Here is a 12,413-nt window from a genome sequence, read left to right as displayed (position 1 = left end):
CCTGTGTCCACAAGAGAAGTACCCAGCGTCCCTTAACAGAAAACATCAAGTTCACGGATATCAATCCCTTTCCAAGCTGTGTATCACCCTCTGCCAGCCCCCAGGATCTGTAGTTGAAGAGAAGACCTCTACTGGCTCCCCTACATGCAAGAGAGAGTCCCTCAGATGCTTGATAAAGAGAGGAAGGACACGGCAGATGCAGATCCCAGCTTGTGGTCCCCATTTCCGGGAGGCCATGTGACTGTCATGCCTGGGGGCCCACACTCAGCAGAGCTGCTGGGACCTTCCTTCGGCCACCATAAGACGGTGGGTGGGGAACAGGGTGGGAGGGTTGGACACATTCTCTAAAGGATCCCTGTTCATTTTTCTTACAGAAGCTTCTGGCGAAAGTCCTGGCACACTCTGACTTGCAGAGCTCATCTGGAAAGGCCCAGGTCCACAGGGACACAGAGGCCGAGGTGCCAGGGCCATGCCAGCCCTGTCTCGCCGACCTCGGGAAACCCGTGCTCCCCCAAGACTGCACCGCCCAGCCCAGCTTCTCTTTATGAAGCTGACTTTCTGGAAGGTGTTGAATTCTCTTTCTTTAGGGGCTGTGCTTTCTTTGGACCCTGTGGATCCCTGCTCTGGGTTAAGATAATATTTTGAACAATGTGTGAAAACCATTTGGCTGACTGTGGTCCTCCAGAGCCACCACTACCTTGTGTCCAACTCTGCTGCTGGCACAGCCCTTCGCCCCATCTCCAGGGATTCCTGGGTTTTGGACGCCAGCATGGAGAAAATTTGGCCTTGGAAAATCGGACAGTGACCTCCCTGGGTGTTGGCAGATGTTTTCTGTGCTCAGTGACCTCATCGACTGCGAAGACTGTTGATGTCTGTATGTCTCCCTATAAGAGGAGGCCAGAACCCCCTCCATGGCCTTGGGGTCCTGAGGGTCACCACAGTCCTGGCCACCTCCAGCCACATTCGGTTGTGGGGGATGCGAGGAAAGTGGCAGAGGCTGCCCCACATGCTGCCTTCCTGGGACAACCATCAGGCCAGCTCCAGCTGTGATGGGATTGAAGGGTTGGATCCCAGGTTGGCAGGGGCCACTGTGCGGATCTGGAACCTGGAGGAAGCCTGGAGGGCAGGAGGCTTGGGCCAGGCCCCTGAGCCCTGCCGTCAGCTGCTGAAGCACCACGTGATGTGACTGAAAAGTCACATTTCCAAATGACGCATCCTGCCTTCTCAGACTTCTCACCCGTCCTCCCCAAGCCGGCCTGTCCAGCTGGGCCTACTATTGGGTAAGGCCACAGAGCTCTGAAAGAAAGTCCCTGTCACAGGCTGAATGGCGTTCCACCCAAATTCCTGTGTTGAAGTCCCATCCCTCAGTACCTCAGAATGTCACTGTATTTGGAGATAGGATCTTTGAAATAATGAAAATAAAATTAAGGAATTGGGGAACCCTAATCCAATATGACTGGCATCCTTATAATAAAAAGAGATGAGGACAGAGGGACAGTCACATGAGAACCCAAGAGCAAGATGCCCATCCACAAGACAAGGACAGTGGCCTCAGGAGACAGCAGCCCTGCAGACACCTTCATCTCAGAGCGAAGGCTTCAGAACTATGAGAAAACGAATTTTTGTTGTTTGAACCCCTAAGCCTGTGGTATTTTGTTATGGCGGCCCAAGCAGACCAATAGGGTCCCCACAAGGATCTGAAGAGCGTGAGGTGAAAACATTGCCCAGGAACCAGAACAGCAGATCGACAGCAGCTGACATCCTGCAGGAGTGAAAGAGTGGGTGACTTGGGTTCCCCCAGCCTCCACAGGGCAGGAGTGTGGGTATGGACAACACCCCAACTGACCAACAGGGCCCCTCAGACAGAGGCGACCAATGCCTGTGTGGTCAAGATGACCAACTGGGCTGGGAGGTGAGGAGCAGCTGGAAGGGAGGGCTGGATGAAGAACACCTTCACAAAACCTGAAGACCAAGGAGAGGAGGCCAAGGAGACACAGGCCCTTGGACCTTTGCTCTCATGGATGCCTCCTCACATCCCTCCCCTCACCACAGAGTGCACTCGGCAAGGGGCCCATCTCTCTCCTGAGGCCTTTCTCTGGCAGAGCCCATTCTGACGGAGATTAACACCCCTGAGAGCAGCCTTCAGCCAATGATGGGCAGGAGCAGGAGCATAAATACCTCAGTTCACTCCCCTGGGCGCCATGACTGAGTCCCAGTCACACAAGCCTCTCTTAAGGCTCCTTCCTCTCTATGGCTTAGTTCTCTCCTCCCCTAACCCTGCTTTGGTTGCTGTCCAAATAAACTAGTGTACGTGAACTCCAGGTTCAGGGTCGGCTTCTGGAAATGCCCCCTCTGGCACCAGTTCTGTGCCTGCGAAAGAGAGTGGAGCCTCAGTGCCTCACGACACAGGGGTTTCAAAATTGCCCAAGCTCCACACCAATAAAGACCTGGCTTCCAAAAACCACGTTCCGCTTGTCGAATGTCTCCCCTTTCTTCATCATCTGAGAGTCCCAGCTTTGGAGGAGAAAATAATGGCTTCCCTGAGGGGGGTGGCCAAAGATGGTTCCAATCCTGGAGCCAAGGTGTGAGCTCTGGAAGACTAATTCCTAACCCTATTTGTGGGTAAGAGCCTTGGCTGTTTCTCGCCGCCAACACTGCTCTGGTTTATATCTGGAAAAGCTGGCAGAGAGGGGTCTGGAGCAGGCTCATGGGGGATCCCAAGGCCATTCCCCATCCCCCCGCAGCCGGGTGGGGATATGCCCTCTGCCTCCTGTCCCTGTGGTGGTTTCTCCACCGTCGTGAAGGCCACTGCACAGTAGCAATCAGTGTCATATTGCTTTTTTAAATTGTCTTTGATTTACCAATTCTAGCCCATTTGGATAAACAAAGCAAAACCATGCTCTCTCTCTGGTTTCTAAATGCTCTTTTTTGGGTGTCTCCTGGAAGCCCGTGTATTCCTTCCCTTTCAGGGTTCCCTTGGGGAATCGAAAGGTCTAGAAATACCAAATTCCAAGGGAGGTAAGGTGAATTTATCATGCAAATGGCAGAAAATCTCTCAAATAAAGTCCCTTCAAAAGCCAGGCAAGCACCTGGGTGGCTGCCTTCAGCTCAGGGCTCAGGGCGTGACCCTGGAGTCCCGGGATCGAGTCCCACCTCGGGCTCCCTGCATGGAGCCTGCTTCTCCCTCTGCCTGTGTCTCTTCCTCTCTCTCTGTGTCTCTCATGAATAAATACATAAATAAAATCTTAAAAAAAAAGAAGCCAGGAGAGCTTGGGAAGATTGGAGCTCCTGATGGAGCAAAGACAGGCCACGTCTCCCCGTCTAAGAGCCATCTTGTGGTAGAAACCGCTCAAGGCTTGGGAGCCAAACAGGTCTGGACTCTTGTCCTGTCTGCGTCGGCCCCTGCCCCCCTACAGGTCTCTGCTCCCTGCAGCTCAGCTGCTCATCTGGGATATGGGTAAAAGGCCAGCATGGATACCTGAAAAGCATCCGGTCTGTGTCGGGGACACAGGAGCCTCGCACTGGTCATCCCTGTGGCCTTCTTTACATTTCCAAAACACAAAGTGTATTTACTTCTCCTGGGGAAAAAAAAAATCCCTGCTCCCCTCTGTCAGCCAGATAGTGCAGGAGATAAGAAATGGGATTTAAAACGAAAGCCTTTAAATTAACAAGGCAGGAAACCACAAATGTTGGAGAGGATGCGGAGAAAAGGGAACCCTCTTACACTGTTGGTGGGAATGTGAACTGGGGCAGCCACTCTGGAAAACTGTGTGGAGATTCCTCAAAGAGTTAAAAATAGACCTGCCCTATGACCCAGCAATTGCACTGCTGGGGATTTACCCCAAAGATACAGATGCAATGAAACGCCGGGACACCTGCACCCCGATGTTTCTAGCAGCAATGGCCATAATAGCCAAACTGTGGAAGGAGCCTCGGTGTCCATCGAAAGATGAATGGATAAAGGAGATGTGGTCTATGTATACAATGGAATATTACTCAGCCATTAGAAATGACAAATACCCACCATTTGCTTCAACGTGGATGGAACTGGAGGGTATTATGCTGAGTGAAGTAAGTCAGTCGGAGAAGGACAAACATTATATGTTCTCATTCATGTGGGGAATATAAATAATAGTGAAAGGGAATATAAGGGAAGGGAGAAGAAATGTGTGGGAATATCAGAAAGGGAGACAGAACGTAAAGACTCCTAACTCTGGGAAACGAACTAGGGGTGGTAGAAGGGGAGGAGGGCGGGGGTGGGAGTGAATGGGTGACGGGCACTTGGGGTTATTCTGTATGTTAGTAAATTGAACACCAATAAAAAAAAGATATTAAAAAAAATAAAAATAAAACGAAGCCTTTTAATTCCTAAAGTTTTCATTTGCTTGGAGGCCTCATGTCCCCCTCATGCAGCCCCACTTGGAGGAGCAACTCAGGTAATTTGGGGGTTTGCCTTCAACTCCCTTGCTGGATATCAGGGCTCCAGATGGGCTCTGGCCTCCATGGAAGGGACTGGGGACCCGCAGGGCGGAGGCTTTCAGAGCAGCCACCTGCCTTCTCCACCGGGAGGGAATGTCTCTCCCAGGGCCCTCCCAGGGGTGTGGAGGCGTGGGCCCTCATGCCTGTCCTCCTTTCTGGACGGTTCTGTGGTGATGGTGCTGCTCCCCAGCCTCAGAGCAGACGCCTCTTCATCTCCCGACCGCTCTCGTTACTCCAGAGCACACAGTCCCCGCTTACCAGCTGCCCGGCAAGTCTCCCCAATAACTAATTCTGTAATCAACACTTCCTGCCCTGTTTTCCAGCTCCCGTATGAGCGAGGCCGACCTACAGATCCCATCCAAACAGTGGGCAGTTGCTTCCTGACCAAGCTGCTTTCAAGAACCACAGGGACGTTTGTATCAAAATTCAGTTATTTAAACACCAAAAATATAAAGGCTGCTCACAACTCCGAGTCTGTCCGTGCACAGCGCCCTTTCCTCGCTGTTGTGAATCAAAAGGGAGCAGAGAAAAGCTGTCTGTCTGCCCAGTGACACCCTAGTAACTGCCAGGTCCACTGGGTCCCAGTCGACACTGACCGGCCAGGCCGACAAGGTGACCACAGAGTGAGCAGTCCTTGGACCCTGCGGCCCACCCTCAGCTCCAAACCAGCAACTTGTCTTCTAACGCCCCCCTTAGTCAACATAAAGCAAAGCAAGAATGGGGGACATGCAGTCTGGGCTGCTCCACCAGGCATCTGCACCCCATTAATCAGCACCCCTGACCCGGCCATTGGCATGGAGGGCTGGACCGTGAGAGGATGAGGTGCTCCCCTTCATGCCAATTATTTGCTGCCTCAAGTTGGATTCTAGAAGAAAAGTGTCACTTCTTCAAACATTTCAGTGGCTAGACCCAACCCCCAGCCCCAACCCCATCCAGATGGTCACCAAACTGTCTGCATTAGCAAATCGAATACTGATTATTCATTCTTTCCATGCTGACTTCTCCCATCCGGGGAACTGTGGTCTTCCCTGAGCTTGCCAACCAGGTGGTGGACAGTGGTCAGAGGCCGGCTGCCGCCGGGTTCAGCTCCAGGCTCTGCCAACTTCTCTGAACTGGCTTCACCTCTCTGAACCTCAGCTCCTCCTCTGTGGTAAAAGGAGGATATGAACACGAGAACCTCCCTCACTGGGTTGGCAACGTATTTAATCACTTAAATCAGTGTCTGACAGTAGCAAGGGCTCTGAACCTGTTGCTTCTTTTGCTGATCGCCCTTACTTGCAACCGGCGTGCAGACGTCACAAAGAAGTTTAGGTTCTAAATCCACCATCTCGAATCCAGCAATTTGTGCACCATCCCACACCTGCCAGGGTTCCACTGGAAGGTGAGGTTGGATGTGTGCAAACTGACTGTGCTTTAGTCAGGGGTGGATGGAGTGTGCTTTAAAATTCGTGTGTGCACAATGGGCGACTATTGCACCAAGCAAGGCCGCTCTCCCGCTCCAGGCGTACCACAGCCCAGCGCAGGTGAGCAGGTGAGGGGTACTCACGGAGGTGGTGCGCGTAGCGGAGGTGGAACACATCGCAGCCGTGCACGTGATGGTAGAGGGTCTTCTCGATCAGGTCCTGCGGCTCATACCCGGTCAGCTCGGTCACCCTGGGGGCGGACAGTGGCTCGGTGTGTTACACTGCTCTGCAGATCGCCTTTCATTTAAACTAATATTGGTTTTGCCAACTAATCAAGTGCTAAAAGGCTCAGGGTGGGGGGTGATGTTGGTTTTGGAAAGGGAGAATGATCTTTTTTACAAGAAGAGAGTCTTTGAACTCTAGCCCAGTACAGGATGTAGCACTATTCATGAGCGGGAATGTTCTGAAACGACTGGTGAGAAGAGCCTTTGGGATGGCTTAAAATGCTTTCCTTTTTCTGGGTGAAGCTTATGTGGGGGCGCTTACAAGTGCACTTTGATGCTGCTATTGGGAGAAAGAACCACTCTCCAGGGGGCTTTTGGGTGACAGTCCAGTGGGAACCATTTTTTTTTTATTATTGTGGTAAAATGTGCATAACAGAAACTTTTGCCATTTTAACCATTTTTAAGTCTGCATTTAGTGGCAATGACTACATCCACAATGCTGTGTGACCAGCCCAATTCCATCTCCAGAGCTCCCCATGCCCCCCCCAACCCCAGCTTCTATCTCTATGAATCTTTCTATTCTAGATATCTCGTAGGAGTGAAATGATTTGGTCTATATCCTTTTGTGTCTGGCTTCTTTCACCTGGCATCATGTTTTCAAGATTGGCCCATGTTGTAGCGTGTGACAGGATGTCATTCATTTTTATGTTTGGGTAATAGTCTATTCTATGGAGATATCACTTTTTTTTTTTTTTTTGGCCACCTGGGTGGTGTCCACATCCCAGCTACTGTGTGTGCGGGCCAGTACGCCCCACACAGGACACGGCTGAACGGCACAGTGGTCTCAGGATGCTCTGGTTGGACGGTGGCATTCACAGACTAGCTGGAGACATGCAAGCCTCACATCATGGGGGGACTCTTGTGCAGGCCCCAGAAGATAGTATATCAACACCCGAAAACAAGGTACATCTGATGGCGAAAGGGCAGCATGTTCCCGGTGCTTTCCTGCCATTACCACCTCTCTGTTCTCATCAAGTCCCAGGAATGTTGAATTCCCACGTCAGCTCTTTGAAGAAAAGTGGCTCTCAAGGTCCAAGACCACATCATCACTGGCGTTTGGATCACTCCATTCAGAGTTGAAAATGGCATGTGGCAATGGTGTCATATCCCAAGGCCTTGGGCAACTGAGTGGGGAGCGGTGCCCTTGGAGGAGGTGGCCGAAACGTCTTGGTGACAGATATTCAAGAACAGTTGAAAGAGGACAAGAAGGTATTGCAAAGGAAGGGAGGCCCTGGTGAGAAGTCAGTCCTGGAGCGGGGAGCAGAGCTAGGGTCTGAGGACGGCCGGGACTGGGGGTCCTGTTGGCTTGATTTCGAAATGTTGGCTGTAAATTAAACGGGGAAACTTGACCTCATTTCATTCCGTAACCCGCTCCCCTTTCTGTTGAGTTCTGTGCCGGCTTCGGGTCATAAATCTCCGAGAGCTTCATATTTCCCTGGAATCGCTCACTATTTGGTGTACACATTTCCATGGTGTTCCTCCGGGGCGGGAAGGAGATGAGGCTGGAGGTAGGTGGAGAGGGAACTTGCCACAGCCTCTCAGGGCTCGGGGGACTTGTCTAAAGGCCACCTAGAACTTCAGACCCCATTAGAGTCTAACTGTGTGGCAGGAAAGCTGAGATCTGGCTTCTCCCCCCCAAAGAAAACCAGGCATCTCTACGGTGTGGGGATGAAAGAGGCTTCCCAGACCCTTTGGAAGTAGAGTTACAGAACAACGGCCCCGAACGTGTAAATGAATCAGAAACACATGTATTAAGTTTCTCATCAAAGTACACGCTGGTTTTAAAAATTAAAGGGAAAGAGAAGGGTCTGGCAGCAAGCCCTCCTGGTTTTTTCCAAACCTCCAGTGTCTGAAGACCTGTCAGAGGGATTTGCCAAACCCCAAACATGGCTGGGTTCACCCATCCTTAGCAAAAGCACCAGCTACAGTTTCAAAGTGAAATACCACAAAACCCCGATGAACCAAATTTCAGGTTATGCTGAGTTCAGTTGTGTCTGGGATTACACGGGGTGGGGGGCCAAGCGGCCACCCCCCAGGCCCCTGTGACTCTACGGCTGCTGGGCTTCAAGCCAACCCCTCACTGTGGCTTCTGGGGTTTGGATGTGGGAGCCGACATCTCCCACCCCGCCGGGCCATTCCGCCGACCTCTGGGTCCCGGGTCAGCCCCCCTGTCCCCCAGCCCAGAGGCCTATCAAAGAAGGAGCTGCAGCAGACTAGAGACCAGAGCGAGAGTGAAGAATTCTCCAGCTCATTCGAAGCATCTCCTAGATGACTGGAGTTCTGACGCTTTGCTAGAAGCCTCTGGCACTTAGCTGATAGAACACAGGGGACTTCTGCAGAGCCGGGGCTCTTCTCAAGATCGCTGTCTTTCTTTCCTACTCACCTCAGGGGTGCAGCCCTGGGTACGACCCTCACCCAGAAGTGGAGGAAAGCTGGTGTTCTCGAAAGGCCCTGCCTGGGGCTCCCTCCAGACACAGTCTGGCCTGTAAGCTAACCTCGGATGCCCTCTTCTGCAAAGCCCTCGCTCGGTTTGTCCTTCGTGTTTCAAAGCCATGTGCATCGAGCGATGTGAGAAGACCTGAGATCTCTTCTCCGGGGACATCTCCCTCTTTCCTCTTCTAGAGAATTCACTGAGCCTCAGAGGCGAATTCTCCTTGAGTTGTCAAAGGAAAACTAGGAGACAGACATAACACGGGAGACCCCAGTCGTATCCTCCCAAGTGTCTAAAATAATGAATTTGTGCAGCTGGAATTCCTTTCAGTTCAGCTTTTAGAAGTGGCTCCTGAATCCAGAAAGAACGCCTTCCCACCGCCTGGCTGTCACTTCCGTCACCCCCAGGCGGCCCACCCAGCCGGGCCCCTCTCCTGGCAGGTGCCCGTCTCTGCTGCAGGCAAACAGCACTTGCCAGCGTTGGACCAGCCCAAAGGTCCTGGTCTCCTTGCCCCAAAGAGTTATGTGTACTCTTCGCTTGGAGTTCCTGGGCTACAACAGCAACCTCTGTCATTTCTCTGCCTTCGAGTGGTTCTGAGGCTCGGAGGTGTGCTAACGATGAACTAGGCTAATTCGTGTCTATGCCTCTTGCCCTTGACGAGATAGGTTTTTTTTCCCCCATAATGGTTTAAAATGACCAATTTTATGTGTATTTTACCACAATAAAAAATGTTGGGGAAAAATATAAATCTTAGCAAAATTATATATATTTATATTTACATATTTCTATTTTATATATATATAAAGAGAGAGAGAGAATGAGATCTCCTTTTTCCCAGAAAGCTCGGGGTCTCTGAACATTTATTCCTCCCGTATAGCTGGGGACTCCAAGGGGCTAACAGGCAAGTGGCTCACCTTGGAGGTATATCAGGCTTTTTTACTTTTACAAATGCTTCATGTCTATTATCAAATTTCATCTTCCCTAACAGCCTGTGGGGAGCCGAGTGGGCAGGACAGGGTTTACTTATTTTTTTTTTTTTAACAGATGAGAGAATGGAAGCCCGCAGAAGCCCCAGAAGCCCTGGGGAGGCCCGGCTGCTCCAGCACACACCTCCCCTTTGCGGCGGGCTTGGGCCTGCGACAGGCCTAGCGACACAACCAGTCAGTGCTCCTGCCTCATTCCCTCTGACTGGCAGGCATCCTCAAGTGTGAGGGGAAAGGACAGTTGAGAGAGACGGTTCAGGGGCCGCTGCGTCTTCGCCCTCCCCTCCAGCCAGGCCAGGGGGTGCCCTCCCAGCCCAGGCCCCGATGGGGCACCTCCCGAGCTCGTGGTCCCAGCTTTCCCCGGGGAAGGCCACCTGTCTGCTCGCAGCCTCAGCCCTGGTGGCTCCGATGGCCTCCCACCAGCCTGCGTCGACAGCCCCCCCACAACCCACACTACTCCGATTTTAAAATTTTCATGGTCCCACCTACGTGACGGAGATGCAAGACAGAGTCCCGACCTCATGGGGCTTCAGAAAAGGCTAACGTGTCCACGACACGTATTACCAGCTCCCACTCCAGTGAGATGTTGAAGATAGAAGTAAATAATATAAAGCAAGTCCCTGGAGAAGCTGGTCACTCCCGAGTCCTAAAGCCGGTGGCAATCCTTGCAATTCATGACCTGGTCCACTGAATCCCTTTCTAACTCGCATTCTGTGACTTATCCCTCACCACGTTTTGTCTCCACTGTGTAGCTTTCAGGCCCGTTGCCACCATCCGTAGGAGCAGCAGGTGCCCAACTCACCTGGAATCCAGGAATATCAGCTTCAGGTCGAGGCTGGCCCTGAACATGAACATGTTACTGTGCAGCTTGATTTCTGTGATGGCACTGGGCGGCAGCGACTGGCCCACGGCCACCAGCCCCACAATCTGGTAGCACGAGTCGTACAGGGACATGTCCAGCATATATTGCCTAATCTTCAGGTAGCCGCTGCAGTGGATGACCTGGGAGAGCAGAGCGGGGGTGAGCCGCCGGCAGCCCCAGGGCCACCGTGGCACCCACGACCCCTGGCTCTGGGCCTGCTGGCCTTCTCGAGCGGGCTGGACTATCCCCAGCCCGGCCTCCCCTGAGCTGCGGCCTGACCAGCTGACAGATGCCCGATTCACCGCTCGGAAGGAACGAGGCTTCTTCCTTAGGAAACAAGATCACGCTACAATGTAAGGGTTGCCTCACCCAGTTGGCTCTGCTCCAGTAACCCTACCGGTTAAGGCTCTAACACCTAATGGATTGATGTATAATTAGCTCATCACCAAGTCACTATTATTTTTTTTAATTTATTTATTCATGAGAGATACACAGAGAGAGGCAGAGACACAGGCAGAGGGAGAAGCAGGCTCCATGAGGGGAACCCGATGTGGGACTTGATCCCAGGACCCCGGGGTCACGCCTTGAGCCAAAGGCAGACGCTCAACCACTGAGCCACCTGGGCATCCCACCAAGTCACTATTAAATGGCACAAGCGAAACACCACGGGAAAGTAACCATTGGTTCCATGATGCTCTTCGACTCCCAGCCCCCCTGGATTTGACGTCTGTTAATGTGAGGTTTATGTCACTTGACAAGCTATGCCATTCCGGGAAATTAAGAATTCCTCCAGGAGAATCAAAAGAGGCTGCCTTTTCATGTATTTTTATTTTGTTTTGTTGGCTCTATTTATAACTCAAGATTTTATCCCCTTGTAATAAGCAATAAGCCAGAGTGGCGGTATAGAAACCCCCGAGGCAGCCAAAACCCACGCAGGAGAGAACGTATAGTGTCCCAAATGTCCCAGGATTGGCAGCATTTGTATAAGTTAGTGTCAATAAAATCTCCAAAGGGTCGCAATCATCACGTGACAACAGCGATGCACAGTCAAAATCCCCAGTTCTCTTTTCAAAAACCTTCCGGCACGACCCCTGAACGCATTGTGTTTAGAGCTGCAACAGACCTGAAAATCCGCCCAGTCTATTGTCCCATCTTACTGATGAGGAAACTGAGGACAAGGTGGGTGATGTATTTTGCTTATGATTAGACAGTTAATAAGTGGCAGAAATAATTCAAGACCCAAGTCTGTTGGGTACAAGGCAGTGCTGACGGTTCCTCACCCTTGGTCAAAACAGGCATAGAGTCTGGGTCAGCAAATAAGAAACGTATCCCCAAACTATAAAACAGTGAGGTCAGGGCACCTGGGGTGGCTCAGTCAATTGAGGGACCTGCTCTTGGTTTTGGCTCAGGTTGTGATCTCAGAGTCGTGGGATCCAGTCCTGTGTAGGGCTCCACACTCAGGGGGAGTCTGCTGGAGATTCCCTTTCTCCCTCTGCCCCTCTCCCCACCTCTCTAAACAAACAAATAAAATCTAAAAAAAAAAAAAAAAAAAAAAAAACCAAACAAACAAAAAAACAGATTGAGGTAAACTTAAAGGAAAGAGTTCAGCCTGGGGTTCAAAGGAGGAGGCTGAGGAGAGGCTGAAGGAGGGGCAGCCCCTGGGGTGGAGGAGTTAAGGAGGAGCACCTAGAGAGGACAAAGGTACAGAGGCACAAAACTGTCCCCCTCTCTTGACCCCACCTTCCCTCCTTTCCTAACGTGCAAATACTCCTGCACAAGGCCCCCATCCCCTCCAGCTCCAGAGTGATGGGCTCACGACCCCTCTCCTCTGAGGTGGGAGAAACGGTTAACTTCAGATTCCAGAGAGGAAGCAGAAGCGGGGAAGGGGGGTGCTCAGCACAGATTCCCCCCACCTGCCCTTGCTTCTGGGAGTGGCTGACTCTGGCGCTGAGGCACCACGCTGCCCTGCTG

At 51.9% G+C, this 12,413-nt stretch overlaps 1 protein-coding gene across 1 annotated transcript in view; it reads right to left on the bottom strand.

Moving 5' to 3' along the window:
* Positions 1–12,413, bottom strand: part of SIM2 (SIM bHLH transcription factor 2) — a 53,823-nt gene that overhangs the window by 16,673 nt on the left and 24,737 nt on the right. Inside the window, 2 exon segments of the mRNA XM_038581465.1 lie at positions 6,026–6,132; positions 10,383–10,582. Of these exon segments, the coding sequence (XP_038437393.1) occupies positions 6,026–6,132; positions 10,383–10,582 (307 nt within the window).

The sequence above is a fragment of the Canis lupus genome, chromosome 31, assembly GCF_011100685.1.
Source record: "Canis lupus familiaris isolate Mischka breed German Shepherd chromosome 31, alternate assembly UU_Cfam_GSD_1.0, whole genome shotgun sequence".
Lineage (NCBI taxonomy): Eukaryota > Metazoa > Chordata > Mammalia > Carnivora > Canidae > Canis > Canis lupus.
This window is presented reverse-complemented; position numbering and strand designations above follow the sequence as displayed.